This window comes from Carassius auratus, chromosome 49, assembly GCF_003368295.1.
Source record: "Carassius auratus strain Wakin chromosome 49, ASM336829v1, whole genome shotgun sequence".
Classification (NCBI taxonomy): domain Eukaryota; kingdom Metazoa; phylum Chordata; class Actinopteri; order Cypriniformes; family Cyprinidae; genus Carassius; species Carassius auratus.
Genome location: NC_039291.1, coordinates 6,812,837 through 6,825,884, shown reverse-complemented (window position 1 = coordinate 6,825,884; position 13,048 = coordinate 6,812,837). Strand labels below are relative to the sequence as shown.

General features: G+C 36.1%; 1 protein-coding gene across 1 annotated transcript in view; it reads right to left on the bottom strand.

Annotated features, from left to right (window-relative positions):
* Positions 1-13,048, bottom strand: part of LOC113066114 (POU domain, class 6, transcription factor 2-like) — a 102,134-nt gene that overhangs the window by 67,954 nt on the left and 21,132 nt on the right. Inside the window, exons 2-3 of the mRNA XM_026237763.1 lie at positions 8,581-8,678; positions 4,332-4,554 (exon numbers count right to left, since the gene is read on the bottom strand). Coding sequence (XP_026093548.1) covers positions 4,332-4,554; positions 8,581-8,678 — 321 coding nt within the window. The remainder of the gene's footprint in view (positions 1-4,331; positions 4,555-8,580; positions 8,679-13,048) is intronic.

Below are 13,048 nucleotides of genomic sequence, written 5' to 3'. Positions count from 1 at the left end.
CAGTAGAGGGATTCCTGTGAGACTTCAACTGCTCTTTCATTGAGACAGAGGAGCAGTGTTTGTGATTAGAGCAAACATGGTTCCTCATTAGCCTACGAGCGCGGAGAGACTCAGGCAATTACTCCTCATCCCTGAGTACCATTTTATGTTTCCTGCAAAGGGAACACACACTCTCGCGCACTATTCCTACCCTGGTACACGCTACGCTGCACGTTCTGATGTGCTCCGCTCAGGCAGCTTACAATATGAATATGAAAGAGGCCAAGTATACATTTGTTCTGCATTAATTCAAAGTAGGCTGACAATGTAGCACTGATCTTTCATTTGCTTTACATCTCTTTAGGCAAAATATGGTGTATTACAAGGATGTTTCCAAAAAGCCTTTTCATAGGTCATGAAAAGACAGATCTGAGGGTTACCCTTATGTTTTTTCTGCGAAAGGCCTGTTTTGAGGCTTTCTGAGCTGATGAGCAGCCACGTAGATGTTATTTTCGTTCTGCAGCTTATTGAAAGATGCTTTGATATAAGGAGAAGTACATTCTGTCATTTGGTTTGTTATGAGACAGAATTTGATAGGAACGCACAACAGAGGGATTTGTAATTTTCAAAGCAGCGAAATCATATCATTAAGTCTCATATCTAGTCAAATGAAATCAAACGATGTTATTTGTGGCATAAAGAAATGTCACAGTGTCAAGCAAACACACTTCTGTTTTGCTATGTTTTCTTGAAACACCACCTTCCTTCATATATATTCACATAATAATTTCCAATCCAAACTTTTTTCTAAACATACAATATACATATTGTATCAATTCCATTCCTAACACCATGTTTACAGTCTAATGGACAAACAATATGAGGCTGATTCTTATTCTATTCAGTTGGAATCGTACACATAGTGTTCAAGAGGGAATTCACTTTCTTTACTTGACATGTCCAGACATTAATCTTCCTGACAAAATAACAAGCTACAGTGGCGCCGGGGTTTAAAATGAGCACAGAGTAAAGCAAGCGTAGGCTTTTATTTAGACGACCGTGCCAAACTTCATGAAGCTGCCCCATCGCAGTGACGACTTTTCATCAGTGAAGAGACGCAGTGGCGGGTTTGAACATGCACCACTGAGCCTTCTTCTCTGCACACTCACGTGGACGGTCACAGCGAGGCACAGACATCTCCTAATTTGGAAAAGGTGAGCTATGATGTTATAAAGGGCTCTAGGAGCAACATAAGGACATTTAAGAATTTTTTTGTCTTTCGTTTTCACATTAAAGGGTTAGTTCAACCAAATATAAAAATTATGTCATCATTTACTTACACTTATGTCACTCTAAATCTGTATGACTTAGAGTCCATTATATAGTTAAAAAAAAAAAAATAAGTTGCAGATAAATCCTAAAAGTTTGGGACTACGTTAGGATACCTATCAGAGACAACTAATAAAGATGGAAACAAGGCACGCACATCAACAGCTCAAAATTGGGTGCTCAAAAAACAAGCAAAAGTCGGCACACCATAAGGTCAAAAATGCAAAACAATTTAATAACGGACTTCACACAAGGAAATGTTTCGAGCTAAATATATATAATCAATATATTTGTTACAGTATTCATTAATCTTTGTTAACATTAGCTATTAAAAGAAAAACATTCATGTTCAGGAATAAATAACTGTATTCGAGATGTCATTGGGACTCTTATGTCAATATTGCACAAATTATTGGTATCTTGCTCTAACAATGGGTCAAACGGTGGAATTAACTTATAAATGAATTTTTAGTACACTTATTTTTATCGTATTATCATTTTATTGTATTTTTTCACATATTTGAACTGAATTCTTGCCCTGACACAATCTAGTAGGTCTTATTTGTTCTTCATTAGTGTGACTTTTCTATCAATTTATTATGAAAGTGGCCTATCTCCTTCACTTTCTTTGAACAGAGCCTAGTCTTTGATCTATTTAATTAGGACACAAGCACACTGATCTATGTGTGTTTTTTGGTGCTTTAGGTGGAGATCTCTCCAGGTTGTGATTAATCAGAACTGCGGGGCTGAGCTCACTGCTCAACTAAGACTGTCTGGCAGAAGTGCTGTGCCAGCAGCTCTCCATCAATCGAAAGGATGATGGGATAGGATGGGGGGATTGTGGGACTGTGTGACTGGCTTTAGGGAGAACAGACACAGTCAAATCATTTAATGTCACATGACACCCGTGACACTACACCCTTAGAGAATCCCTCAGGTTCTGAATCTAAAACTGAGAGGCCTAATCAGAAAAAGTCACACTAGTTTATCGCTGGGTATTTTTTTAGGATGAGCATTTTTCTGTCTGCACTTGCACCTCAGATAAATACAATGTCAATGTTCACAATTTGAGTGCAAGAAGTATTTAAAGGTACAGTTCGCCTAAAGATTAACTAAGAAGATAATATGAAGAATGTTTAAATCCAAACAACATTGGACCCTACTGACTTTAACAGTAAGAAGGCAAAAAAATAAAAAATAAAATAAACACCTGTTTTTTATTTTTTTTAAATGTTTCATAGAAGAAAGTCACAGAAGTTTGGAACAACATGAATCATTTCTTTGGGAATTATTCCATTAAAATCTCAGGATAGTGGCCTGAAAAGTGTCAGCCCAGTTTTAGTCTTTATTATAAATTATATTAACTGACTACCAATTTAACTCAAAGTAGTTCAACTTTTTTCTCAAAATGTTTTCTTTTTTGTTCTTTTTTATGTTAACAAAAATGGTCAATGTCATAATGTCCTACTATTTGGTTTGTCCTCGTTCTTTGCAAAATTATGAATATAAAACAATTTAGTATACTATATATATATATATATATATATATATATATATATATATATATATATATATATATATATATATTATAGCAACACAGTTTGACAAAATTGAGATGTAAAAATATAGTTTTACTAACACTTCCTAAAATACAATCTATGGTCCATTTTAGTGAGTCTTAGAAATGCGAAGCAAGCCTCACAGGCACATTATCGTGACTGAGGGAATTCTTGGAATTTTTTTATATTTATTTAGCCCATGTGAGTGTTTATTAAAAGCCTAGACGTGCTTTGATGCGTGTTGTTATTTATGCATGTTTGTGTCCATTAGAGACTTCTTCTTCATCCCACTAGCCATCCGTCCATCCATCTCTTCTGGACAACCTGTTTCCTGCCATGCATTATTTTAATCTTTGGCCTCCTCCTCCGAAAAAGGGAAACGTGCTATTTTACATGCACCCAAATTTATAACCTATTTTTTTAGTCAGGCATTAGAGAAGGCACCTCATCTAAGATTTATGACCGACGGTGTCCCCCTTTTACCTCTCAATCTAATGGTATAAAAGAGACAATGTTTTAAACATTAAAATGAAAACCATTTACAACTATGATCAAAAGAGAACATTCGTGCATTAAAGTTTAAAAAAGGAGAAGTATGGACTCGTGGCGGGAAGCAAAGAGGAGGGGGAGAGACAGAGGTAAAGAGGAGAAGACACAAGCATGCTAGTGAATACTCCTACTGAAAGAAGAAAAAGCCTTAAAGTGCTTTTGCGCTTCGTTGCAAAACGCTGACCTGTAATGAATGTGAACTACTTTCCCCGCCTATATCGCTCTGATCCTCCTGTCCTCAGCTTTTTCGAGCACTTTCCGTAGGTACGTCTTAAAACTCGTGCTGTTTAGATGGGGTGAAGCTACTATGAGATGGCACCACTTTCACAAGTCCCAAAAACACAACAAACTGTTGAAGACTGAATGTTGTATAATAAAGAATGCTTTTATGATTTCTCCTTGTAGAATTTGTCTTTAAAAGATAGGATGGTGCTTTGTACACAATTTATAACTACTATTTATTTTTGTTTATAGATTTAAATATATCTTTTTTTAAAACGATGATAATGTGTATGACCCGAGATTTACATTTTGCCAGAAAGTGGAGTTCAAGTAAAAGGACCACAACCTAGACAAGGACATATTAATATTATTTATATAATTCTCAAATTATAATAGGGTGACCAACCTCTTTCCGGGACATGTCCTGGCTGGGATTTCTAAATTGCCTAAAATGTTCAGGTTTTGGCTTTGTTTTCATGCTGTCTACAGTCCTCCTCATACATTATATGTACGCATATTTACAGATGTCAGAATCAAAGTAAGAATTAAAGTAAAAAGTGTTTGTTTTTCTTAATTTTAAATAATACAAATATATCTAATGAAATGTTTACTAGAAAATACTATTTTAGTTATTTTAGTGTTAAAATTGTTTTTACACCAATAATTTTTCACCATAACAATATGGATTCATACCTTGCAGATTCTGTAGGGGGAGCGTCATGATGCCCCCAGCAGCAGCGGCTGCCACCAGGCCCTGTATGTTGGCAGCAGTGGGCAGAGAGAGAACCAGGCCCTGCTGCCCTCCCAGATGCCCACCAGCATTAAAGGGGATCAAAATGGGCTGGTTCAGACCAGGAGTTCCTCCGGACATCATTCCATTAAACGCTGACGCCAGCTGCTGAGCAACCAGCAGAGACTGAAGGAGAGAACAAACAGGAAGTTAAAGTTTTTTTTTTTTATATATATATATATATGTTAGAGTGTCTTAAACTCTTAAGTTGCATAGATAAGAGCAAGCTTCACAGATGAATGGAAGTTATATGGGTTTTGACCAACATGACACTGAGCAAACAACAAGAGAATTTGAATTTGGGGCCTTTAACGTTATGTAGAATACATTTCTGGTTGAAGTAGTTTTGTCATTTCTGGCATGCAGCACTGTTTGTAATTTATGAATAAAAATAAAAAAGCACAGAACGACAATAAAAGATATTAAGTGGAATTATTCAGAATTAGTTTTGTTCTGTTTTTTCAGGATGGGAGGTTCTAGAAACATATGAACTGAAAGTAATTCACTGGTGCATTTGATTTCTGTATGATAAGATAAAATAAAATAAAATTAAATTAAATTCAAGTTTATTTGTATATCGCTTTTTACGATATGAATCATTAAAAAGCAATTTTACAGAAAATTATGTTTCTACAATATTTAGTAATAGCTTATAAGTGGTGACTGTCAGTTTGTGTGCATATGACAGGATTTTTCAGAAACATTAATACAAGACGTAGTCAATGCTTTAACATTTAATTTACAACAAAAATTTTGAATCAAATGATAATCAGCATAAACAACATCAAATATTTTTCCTCCATCTAAATGGAAAAACAAACAGACAAAAGGAACTTGTCTGTAAAAAAAAAAACAATAAAAAACACCCCTAAAACCTTATAGAACATACCGAGAGATGTCATTTGTCATTTTTATTCCCAACACTGACATAAAAAGAATGCAAAAAAAGGGGAAAAAATTAATTAACCACTCAAAGGATGACAACAAAGACTCTTCTGACAAAGCTTTGTGACGTATGCTTAATCTTGCTGTTTGTGTGTGTGTGTGTGTGTGTGTGTGTGTGTGTGTGTGTGTGTGTGTGTGTGTGTGTGTGTGTGCGTGCGTGCGTGTGTGTGTGATGTCAATTATTTGAGGCACAAAATCAAAGATTGATTGTCTGCCAGCATCTCATCTCAATCTCAAAGTGAATGCCACTGCCTGCTTTGCCTCAAGATGCTTGAAATCTTTGAACATTAGTGTGTCTACTGAACTCAGGCTTTGTCGTAACTTTGACAAACTGCTGTATCGACCCCAGGGGGTTAAGCAAATATAACAGGATATTATATTTATGGCACAGACAGTTTCAATCTATAAATGAAGGGTTAAATTAAGGAGAACATCTAAGACCTGCATTTTACATGTTGTTTATTATAGGACTCTAGGAACAGCTTCCAGCAGTATAAAGATGAATTACTGAAAACATGAGAGAAACTTTATAAACTACAGACAAGTCTATTTAGAATGATGTAAGTTCACCAGAGTATTAAACGATTGTCATTTAATATGAAGTTATCTCTATGTTAATTCATAGGCTCTTTGGTAGAAAGTGTTCTTTCGCTAATTTTTGAGACTAAGTACAAAACATGTCCCACAACTTTTACGTCATTATTTTATTTAATTATTTTTCTGAGAGTTTCTAGTCATCAAACAGTAGTGCAACATGCTAATAGTTAATGTGATGTGAATTACACCTGTCATCACTTCTCAGACACCTGTGAGAACATGATGAGAATTGACTTCCACAATGCATCCACAAAAACACCTGTATACAAATAATCTAACTGTGATAAAATACAACTTCAATTGTTATCATTTTCATGGGCTTCTGCCAAGGAGAACAAACTACTGTGCTGTGTCCAGCAAAATGTCTGTGTCAGGAATCATGGGAGGGCCGTATTGACTCAGCATGAAAACCGCTTCATCTCTCTTTCTTTTTTGTGCTGGGTTCACTAACAGCTCACACCATTTTCCCATCAGCCCTCTTTCTAAGTGACAAGGCAGCTGACAAACTGATCTGAACCCCAGCGTGTCTGTGAAATGGGATCCCCCAGGATCAAAACACACTTTAAAATGGCTGAACTCCTACTCAAAATACACTTGGGATGTTTAAATCATGCTACCACCTCGCTGCCCCTAAATGGCCATTTACATACACCAAATACTGTTTTCAAAGATATTGTGGCATGTTTGTGATAAATACACTAACCGTTTGGACAACTTTTTTGGATATATATAACTGGTTTTGATATAATTTAAATGGTACTTCAAGATACCGCGAACAATACCATGGAAAACCTCGGAATAAATCTGTGAAATGTAATTATTCTTCATTATTAAATTCCACCAATAGTAAAATGGCCATTTTAAAAGAGGCGAATCACTAAAAATATTAATACAATCAATACTGAACATGTACTGTCCTGTACATGTCCCAAAGAACCTCTGGCATATAAGCAACACGCTGCACCTTCTTGATCTGGCTTTTGGGATTCAATTACCCTTTCCTTTTCCTAACCCACCACCCAATCCATTCCTCTTTCTAATAAGAAGAACGGAGGGAGCGGCCCAGTGGAGGAAACACTGAAAGATTACTCGTAATCAGTCTTCTAGCAGTTTGTGCGAATGAAGCCAGAGGCACAGGAAAGAGTCGGACCCATGTAGGGCTAACTGCAATCTTACTGATCCAGTTCTGTAATGGCAGTGCACACAATATCCGTCTCTAGAGTGAGAATCCATCAAAACATATCGATCCATAAACAAGGGAATTTGCCATGGCAAAGGAAGAGAGCAGTGTGGCTGAAAAGTGCTGTGGGACTGTCCTGACAGGGTTCATCTATTAAGTCAGAGCTCAGGGAAACGAGAAGACAAGAGCTTGGACATCGCTGTGGCATGTTGAGCTGGATGTGGCAAAAGACAATGATCATTCTCCATCTCTTGAGCTTGTTTGTTCTATTCATCCTAAAAAAAAGGCCACAGCTGATTTTCTAAAAGTATTTGCTTTACTGGGGCATTAGTTGGGTGTCAAGTTGGATGTTAGGCTCCTTGAAGTCATCAGAAAGTTTTAAAAAAATGTATATTTTATTACTTTTTTTAAAAGGAAGTTCACCCCTTATCACCATCATGTCATTCCAAACATGTATAACTTTCTTTATTCTGCAGGCTGTCTAAATTAAAGTCCAACCTTTGACACTTATCAGCTGAGAAAATGACAAATATAAGCCAATATACAGGCTTTGGTGACATATATCTGTCGACCCTTTAATGTCAGGTTGTGTTACAGTATTTGTGCTATTTGTACTATTTTTTCTGTCTACGGGTATATTTTCTTGCCTACATTTGTATTACAAAATAGTATTATATTTAAATGTTATTGTTTATTGTGTATCTATATATCTAAGCGTTACATTTAATTGTATTGCCTTAATTTATATGTACGTCTGCACTATGTTTGAACCTACATAAATTCATTGTGTGTGTAAACAAACTTGCCAATAAAGTTTTTTTCAGATTTTTGATTTTGTCAAAAGTAGACTGTAACTACGTACGCTAGCTACATTATTTCTGAGCTACTGCTACACTACTAAAACATATTAAGTTAGTTGCAATGCTAGTTTTAGTTAGTCGGGCAGGTCACAGCCAAGTATGGTGACCCATACTCAGAATTCATGCTCTGCATTTAACCGATCCAAAGTGCACACACACAGCACTGAACACACACACACTGTGAACACACACCAGAGCAGTCGGCAGCCATTTATGCTGCGGCGCTTAGGGAGCAGTTGGGGGTTCGGTACCTTGCTCAAGGCCACCTCAGTCATGGTATTGCCAGCCTGAGAATTAAACCCACAACCTTAGGGTTAGGAGTCAAACTCTCTAACCATTAGGCCATGACTTTCCCCTATGCTGTTGAAAATAATGTTAGCAAATTTTGCAAACTCGCATTCCGTCTGGCTCCATTCTACAGTAGTATGTAACGCACACTTTTCATGATCTTGTAAGTTGCTAATGGATCAAATCAAACCTATGGCACATTCAAATGTGAAATGTGTTGTGAATGACATTTTACGTTGACATTAATGAAACTGTGTTAGGAGAAAATGTGTGTGTTCTCACCTGTGGTCCTACAGGGAAGGTGGGGTGAGATAGGCCCATATGACCATGTTCTGTGGGACTGTTGCTGGCATCAGACTGAACTGAGCCAACTCGACCACCTGAGACAGACAGATAAAGAGCAAAAGATAGATTATTTGTCCATTCTTGAAGAATAAAAACAAATTCCTCCGTTTCCCCATTCCTTAACTACATACACAAACACTCAGAGACAGTTTCATGCTGTGATGGCAGTGAGCCCTCAGTAGGGTGCTCTGTAACTGCTGTAGTAGATTGTTTTCCAATAAAAGAGTCTGCACACCATGTATTCTCTGCTAAACACACATCACAGCATCTCCTTAATTCAGCGACTTAAACCACACATCAATTTACATACCAGAGTTCTCCGCTGATCTGTCTACATGTACACATTTGAAGACACATATAAACATGCACACAGGGCTGACATGAGATACTGTGCTTCAGCACAAATACCACACACCCGACTTGCGCACACACTGAACTAGAAAAGCCATGTGTGAAAAGGAAATCTAGAAAATTTATAAAGAGTGTCAGATCCTTTCTCAGTTTAAATAGTAAGCGCAAATCAACAACCTTGACCTTGTAAAGGAAGCAGGCAAATTGTTGACTTTCAGGAGGGGGGAGTAATGTCACATGTTCTATGTGTTTTGCTCCCCATGTGCTACTATGCCCTTATTTGTTTCCCTTCCTGTTCCTGTCCTGATTATGTTCTATAGTCCCAGCTGTCCAGTCCCAGGTGTTTCCCATGTTATTTTATGATTATTGATATTCCTAGTCCTCCCCTTGTCCAGTCCTGTGTATTTATTGTCAGTCAATTTCTAAGTTTCTTTTTCTGGTATTGAATGTCGTTATGTTGTACGTAAGATTCCTGACTGCCCTGTGTACACCTTTGTTTTGATTATTAAAGACTGTTTGTTTTAAGTTTATTCCACATTCTCCTCTTTCCTCGCTTCTACGAAGTGGCAGACTCATGACAATATGTATGTATATACAGTAGCACAGTTTCCAACAAATATTAGGCAGAATAACTGTTTTAAACACTTGTAATAAGAAATGTTTGTTGAACACCAAATAATGCTGCAGAAAATTCAGCATTAGGAAAAAAGGGATAAACTAAGTTTTTATAATGTATTAAAAAAGAAAAAAGAAATAATTGCACAAATATGCTAATATAGTAAATACATATTCATTATTATATTAGTTATACTTCACACTATTACTGTTTTTACAGTATTTTTGATCAAGTAAATGCAGTCTTGGTGAGCATGAGAAACTCCAAATGATCCCAAACCTTCGAACGATAGACAGAATGTTATGGTGAGGTCCTCAGAGCTTAATAAATACATAGAATATTGGGTCTCATTCACTAACAGTGCCTATATATGCATCGTGTCTGCACTTCTAACATTTATTTTAAATTAAAAATAAAATCTAAGAGCAATTGACACTATACATTTTTACAGTGGCTTCAGAAAAAAAAAGTGTTAAGCTATTTATTTAAAACTGAATGTCTAAAATAAATATAGCTCTACAAGAGTATTTTTTTTATAATTTATTTATAAATTGTGTGTTTTCTAGACCTATAATACAGTTTTTTTTTTTTTTTTTTTTTAATGGTGCACTTTGCCATTTTGCATTTTGTGTGCTCTTGGCTTGTCTGTCCATGCCAACACACACACTGTCCATGCCCACACACACACACACACACACACACACACACACACACACACACACACATATATATATATATATATATATATATATATATATATATATATATATATATATATATTACTTCACTTTTTTTAATAAAGACTGTATTTGATGTTTTTATTTATTTATTTATTTACATACAATAGCTCATTCAAACTTGCTGGTTGATCTTCTTTCAGGGATATTAAAAAGCTGCAGGCATCATAGAGTTAAAAGGTCAACACACTGACTTGAATATAGTATAATTCAAATCTTTCATCGTCTATAATTAACTCATATAGCTCATTCCATTAACATCTATTTAAAAAGATCAGGCAAGGTCTCAGCTGGTTAATGCTGCTTTGAAAGGCATGTCTACTATATCTAATTATCTATTTTTGTGGCGTACTACCTTTAGTTCATGGTCAAAGGCAGATTCTATTCAAATCCAACCTACTGATTTTTCTACTAATATGTAGAACTCTTTCCCTCTTTCCTTCTTTCAACTGCATCACAAAACACTGGGTAGATTAAAACATTCTCACAAACCTAGCTTACTGTAACTTGTTTCATTACTACATTTTTAACAGGTACTGAGTAGGAAGGTAGTGATGGCCAAAGAAAAAACAAAGCAACTGACTTTAAATGGTTCCTCAAAATGACAGAGGCTTCTCTGAGAATCACCATGGGAACATATCCTCATTATTCCAGAGATCACTGGAGGGTAAAGACCTGTCTCCCTGGCCCTAATCTTCCAAACCTAATAAAAGTCTGTAATCAAGCTCCCCAGCACACTTATGAAGAACATCTGCTGGTGACCGCTCACCTGAGGAACGCCTAAACCCGCCATTGTTTGGTTAGCGGTGGTGCTTTTAAACACCACAAGCTTATGATTAGTTTGTTCTGGTTTCCTCCGAAAGCCTGCACAAACATAAATCTTGCTCGAGAGGAAAATTGTTCCAGAGAAGTAAAGTCAGTAATAGATGTGTTATATCTCAAATATGAAATGCTGTAGTTTAGACTTGTAGTTCTAAGACTTGTAATAGTAGTTCAAAAGCAGCATGTTGTTTTGTTGGATTATGAGTGAGATTGAGAATTATTGCTTTAACGTTAAGCTTCTTAAATCAATAATCATTTAAATACAAAGAAAATTAAGACAATTTAATTATATTATAATAGCTATATTAATAATTAAGTTATTTTAAAATAAAATGTATTTAACTAAATGCATTTTTAATTGTAAAAAAATTGCATGCACTTGTTTAATAATGTCTCTATTGTACAAATGTGATTTCATGCGATGCATTCATACTAATTTATACATACACTGCCTTTTAAAAGTTTGGCGTTTTAAGGAAAACGGCATGAAAAGCCTATGTGAAATATTATTACCACTGAAAATGACTGTATTCTATTTTAATACATTTTAAAAGGTAATTTATTTCTGCGATGTCAGAACAGTCATTACTCAGTCTTCAGTGTCACATGGTCCTTCAGAAATCATTCTAATATTCTGATTCGGTGCTCAACAAACAGGTCTTATTATCATTCATTTTGAAAACAGATAATTATTTGCAGGATTCTTTGATAAACAGCATCTATTTTAAAACCTTTTTTAAAAAAACTATATATGTCTTTGCTGTCTTCTTTAATGTGTCCTTGCTCAATAAATAAAAATTATTTGTTTATTTTAATGCACACACAATAATCATACTTAATTTCGGATGTATTGCATTGTCTGTTCAGCATCATGAGCGTCAAATCAGCGATTAATAAAGCAAAACGGTGACGAAAACAAGATGTTTTGTATTATCACCAGTTTTTTTGTAATTGTGGGATGATCGCATATTATCACAGGGCTCTTTTGTCTCCTTTTGATGTTCCAGATGAGCGACAGCACTAATGATGCTGCGACGACGCGCTTGTCTCAAAGTTTGGCAAATGACAAACATCAGAGGAAAATCTCCCATGTCAGCCCACATTAGTGTTCACGAGCTCAATATCAAAACTGAAAAACAAAGCCGATCCCACGTCTAATCAAAGGAGTTGCTACGCTGTATAATTGATGAGGAGCATCACATTGACAGAGCACATGACAATATCATATATAAATAATGCTTCTGTTACGCATTGATGCTTCTGGTTTAACTTGGCGAGTTGTGAATAAAATATCACATCTATAAGTAAAGCAGCAAAGCGTGTCTTTCACTGGTTGAGTAGGGAACGCTTGATCCCTTTGCAAATAATAGTAAAGTTAACACATTTTAGTTGAATGGGTGGTGAAAAAGGGGGATCAATAATGAATTAATGTACAGGCCCCTCATCTCAAGGGGGTTTCACTGTGTTTTTTTTTTCCCCTCCATGCAACAAAATTAAAAAGCAGAAGGAGGAGTGACGGACGGGGCGTCTGGGGATTATCAACAGCGATTCACTCCCATTACCCAATCCCATTGTTCTCATGACCTGTTTATTAAAACAGCCAGCGCTTTAAGTGGATTACCCTTCAAGCGCTCAAAATATTGTATGTCTAAAGTACTGATGCACACTCTAGCCAAGGATCATTTTACCTCGGATAGATTGTTCTCCTTAACCAAAACTAAATACCATGTACTAGCAGCCGAATTGCTAGTACTAGTTATTGCTTGGGTTTAAAGCCTGAGGGTGTTTCGATAAACTTGCTTCTCAAGGCTGACAGACTTACAGTACACGGCATCCCAAAGAAACCACTTATCAAACTGCCGAGGTCCATCATGGATAC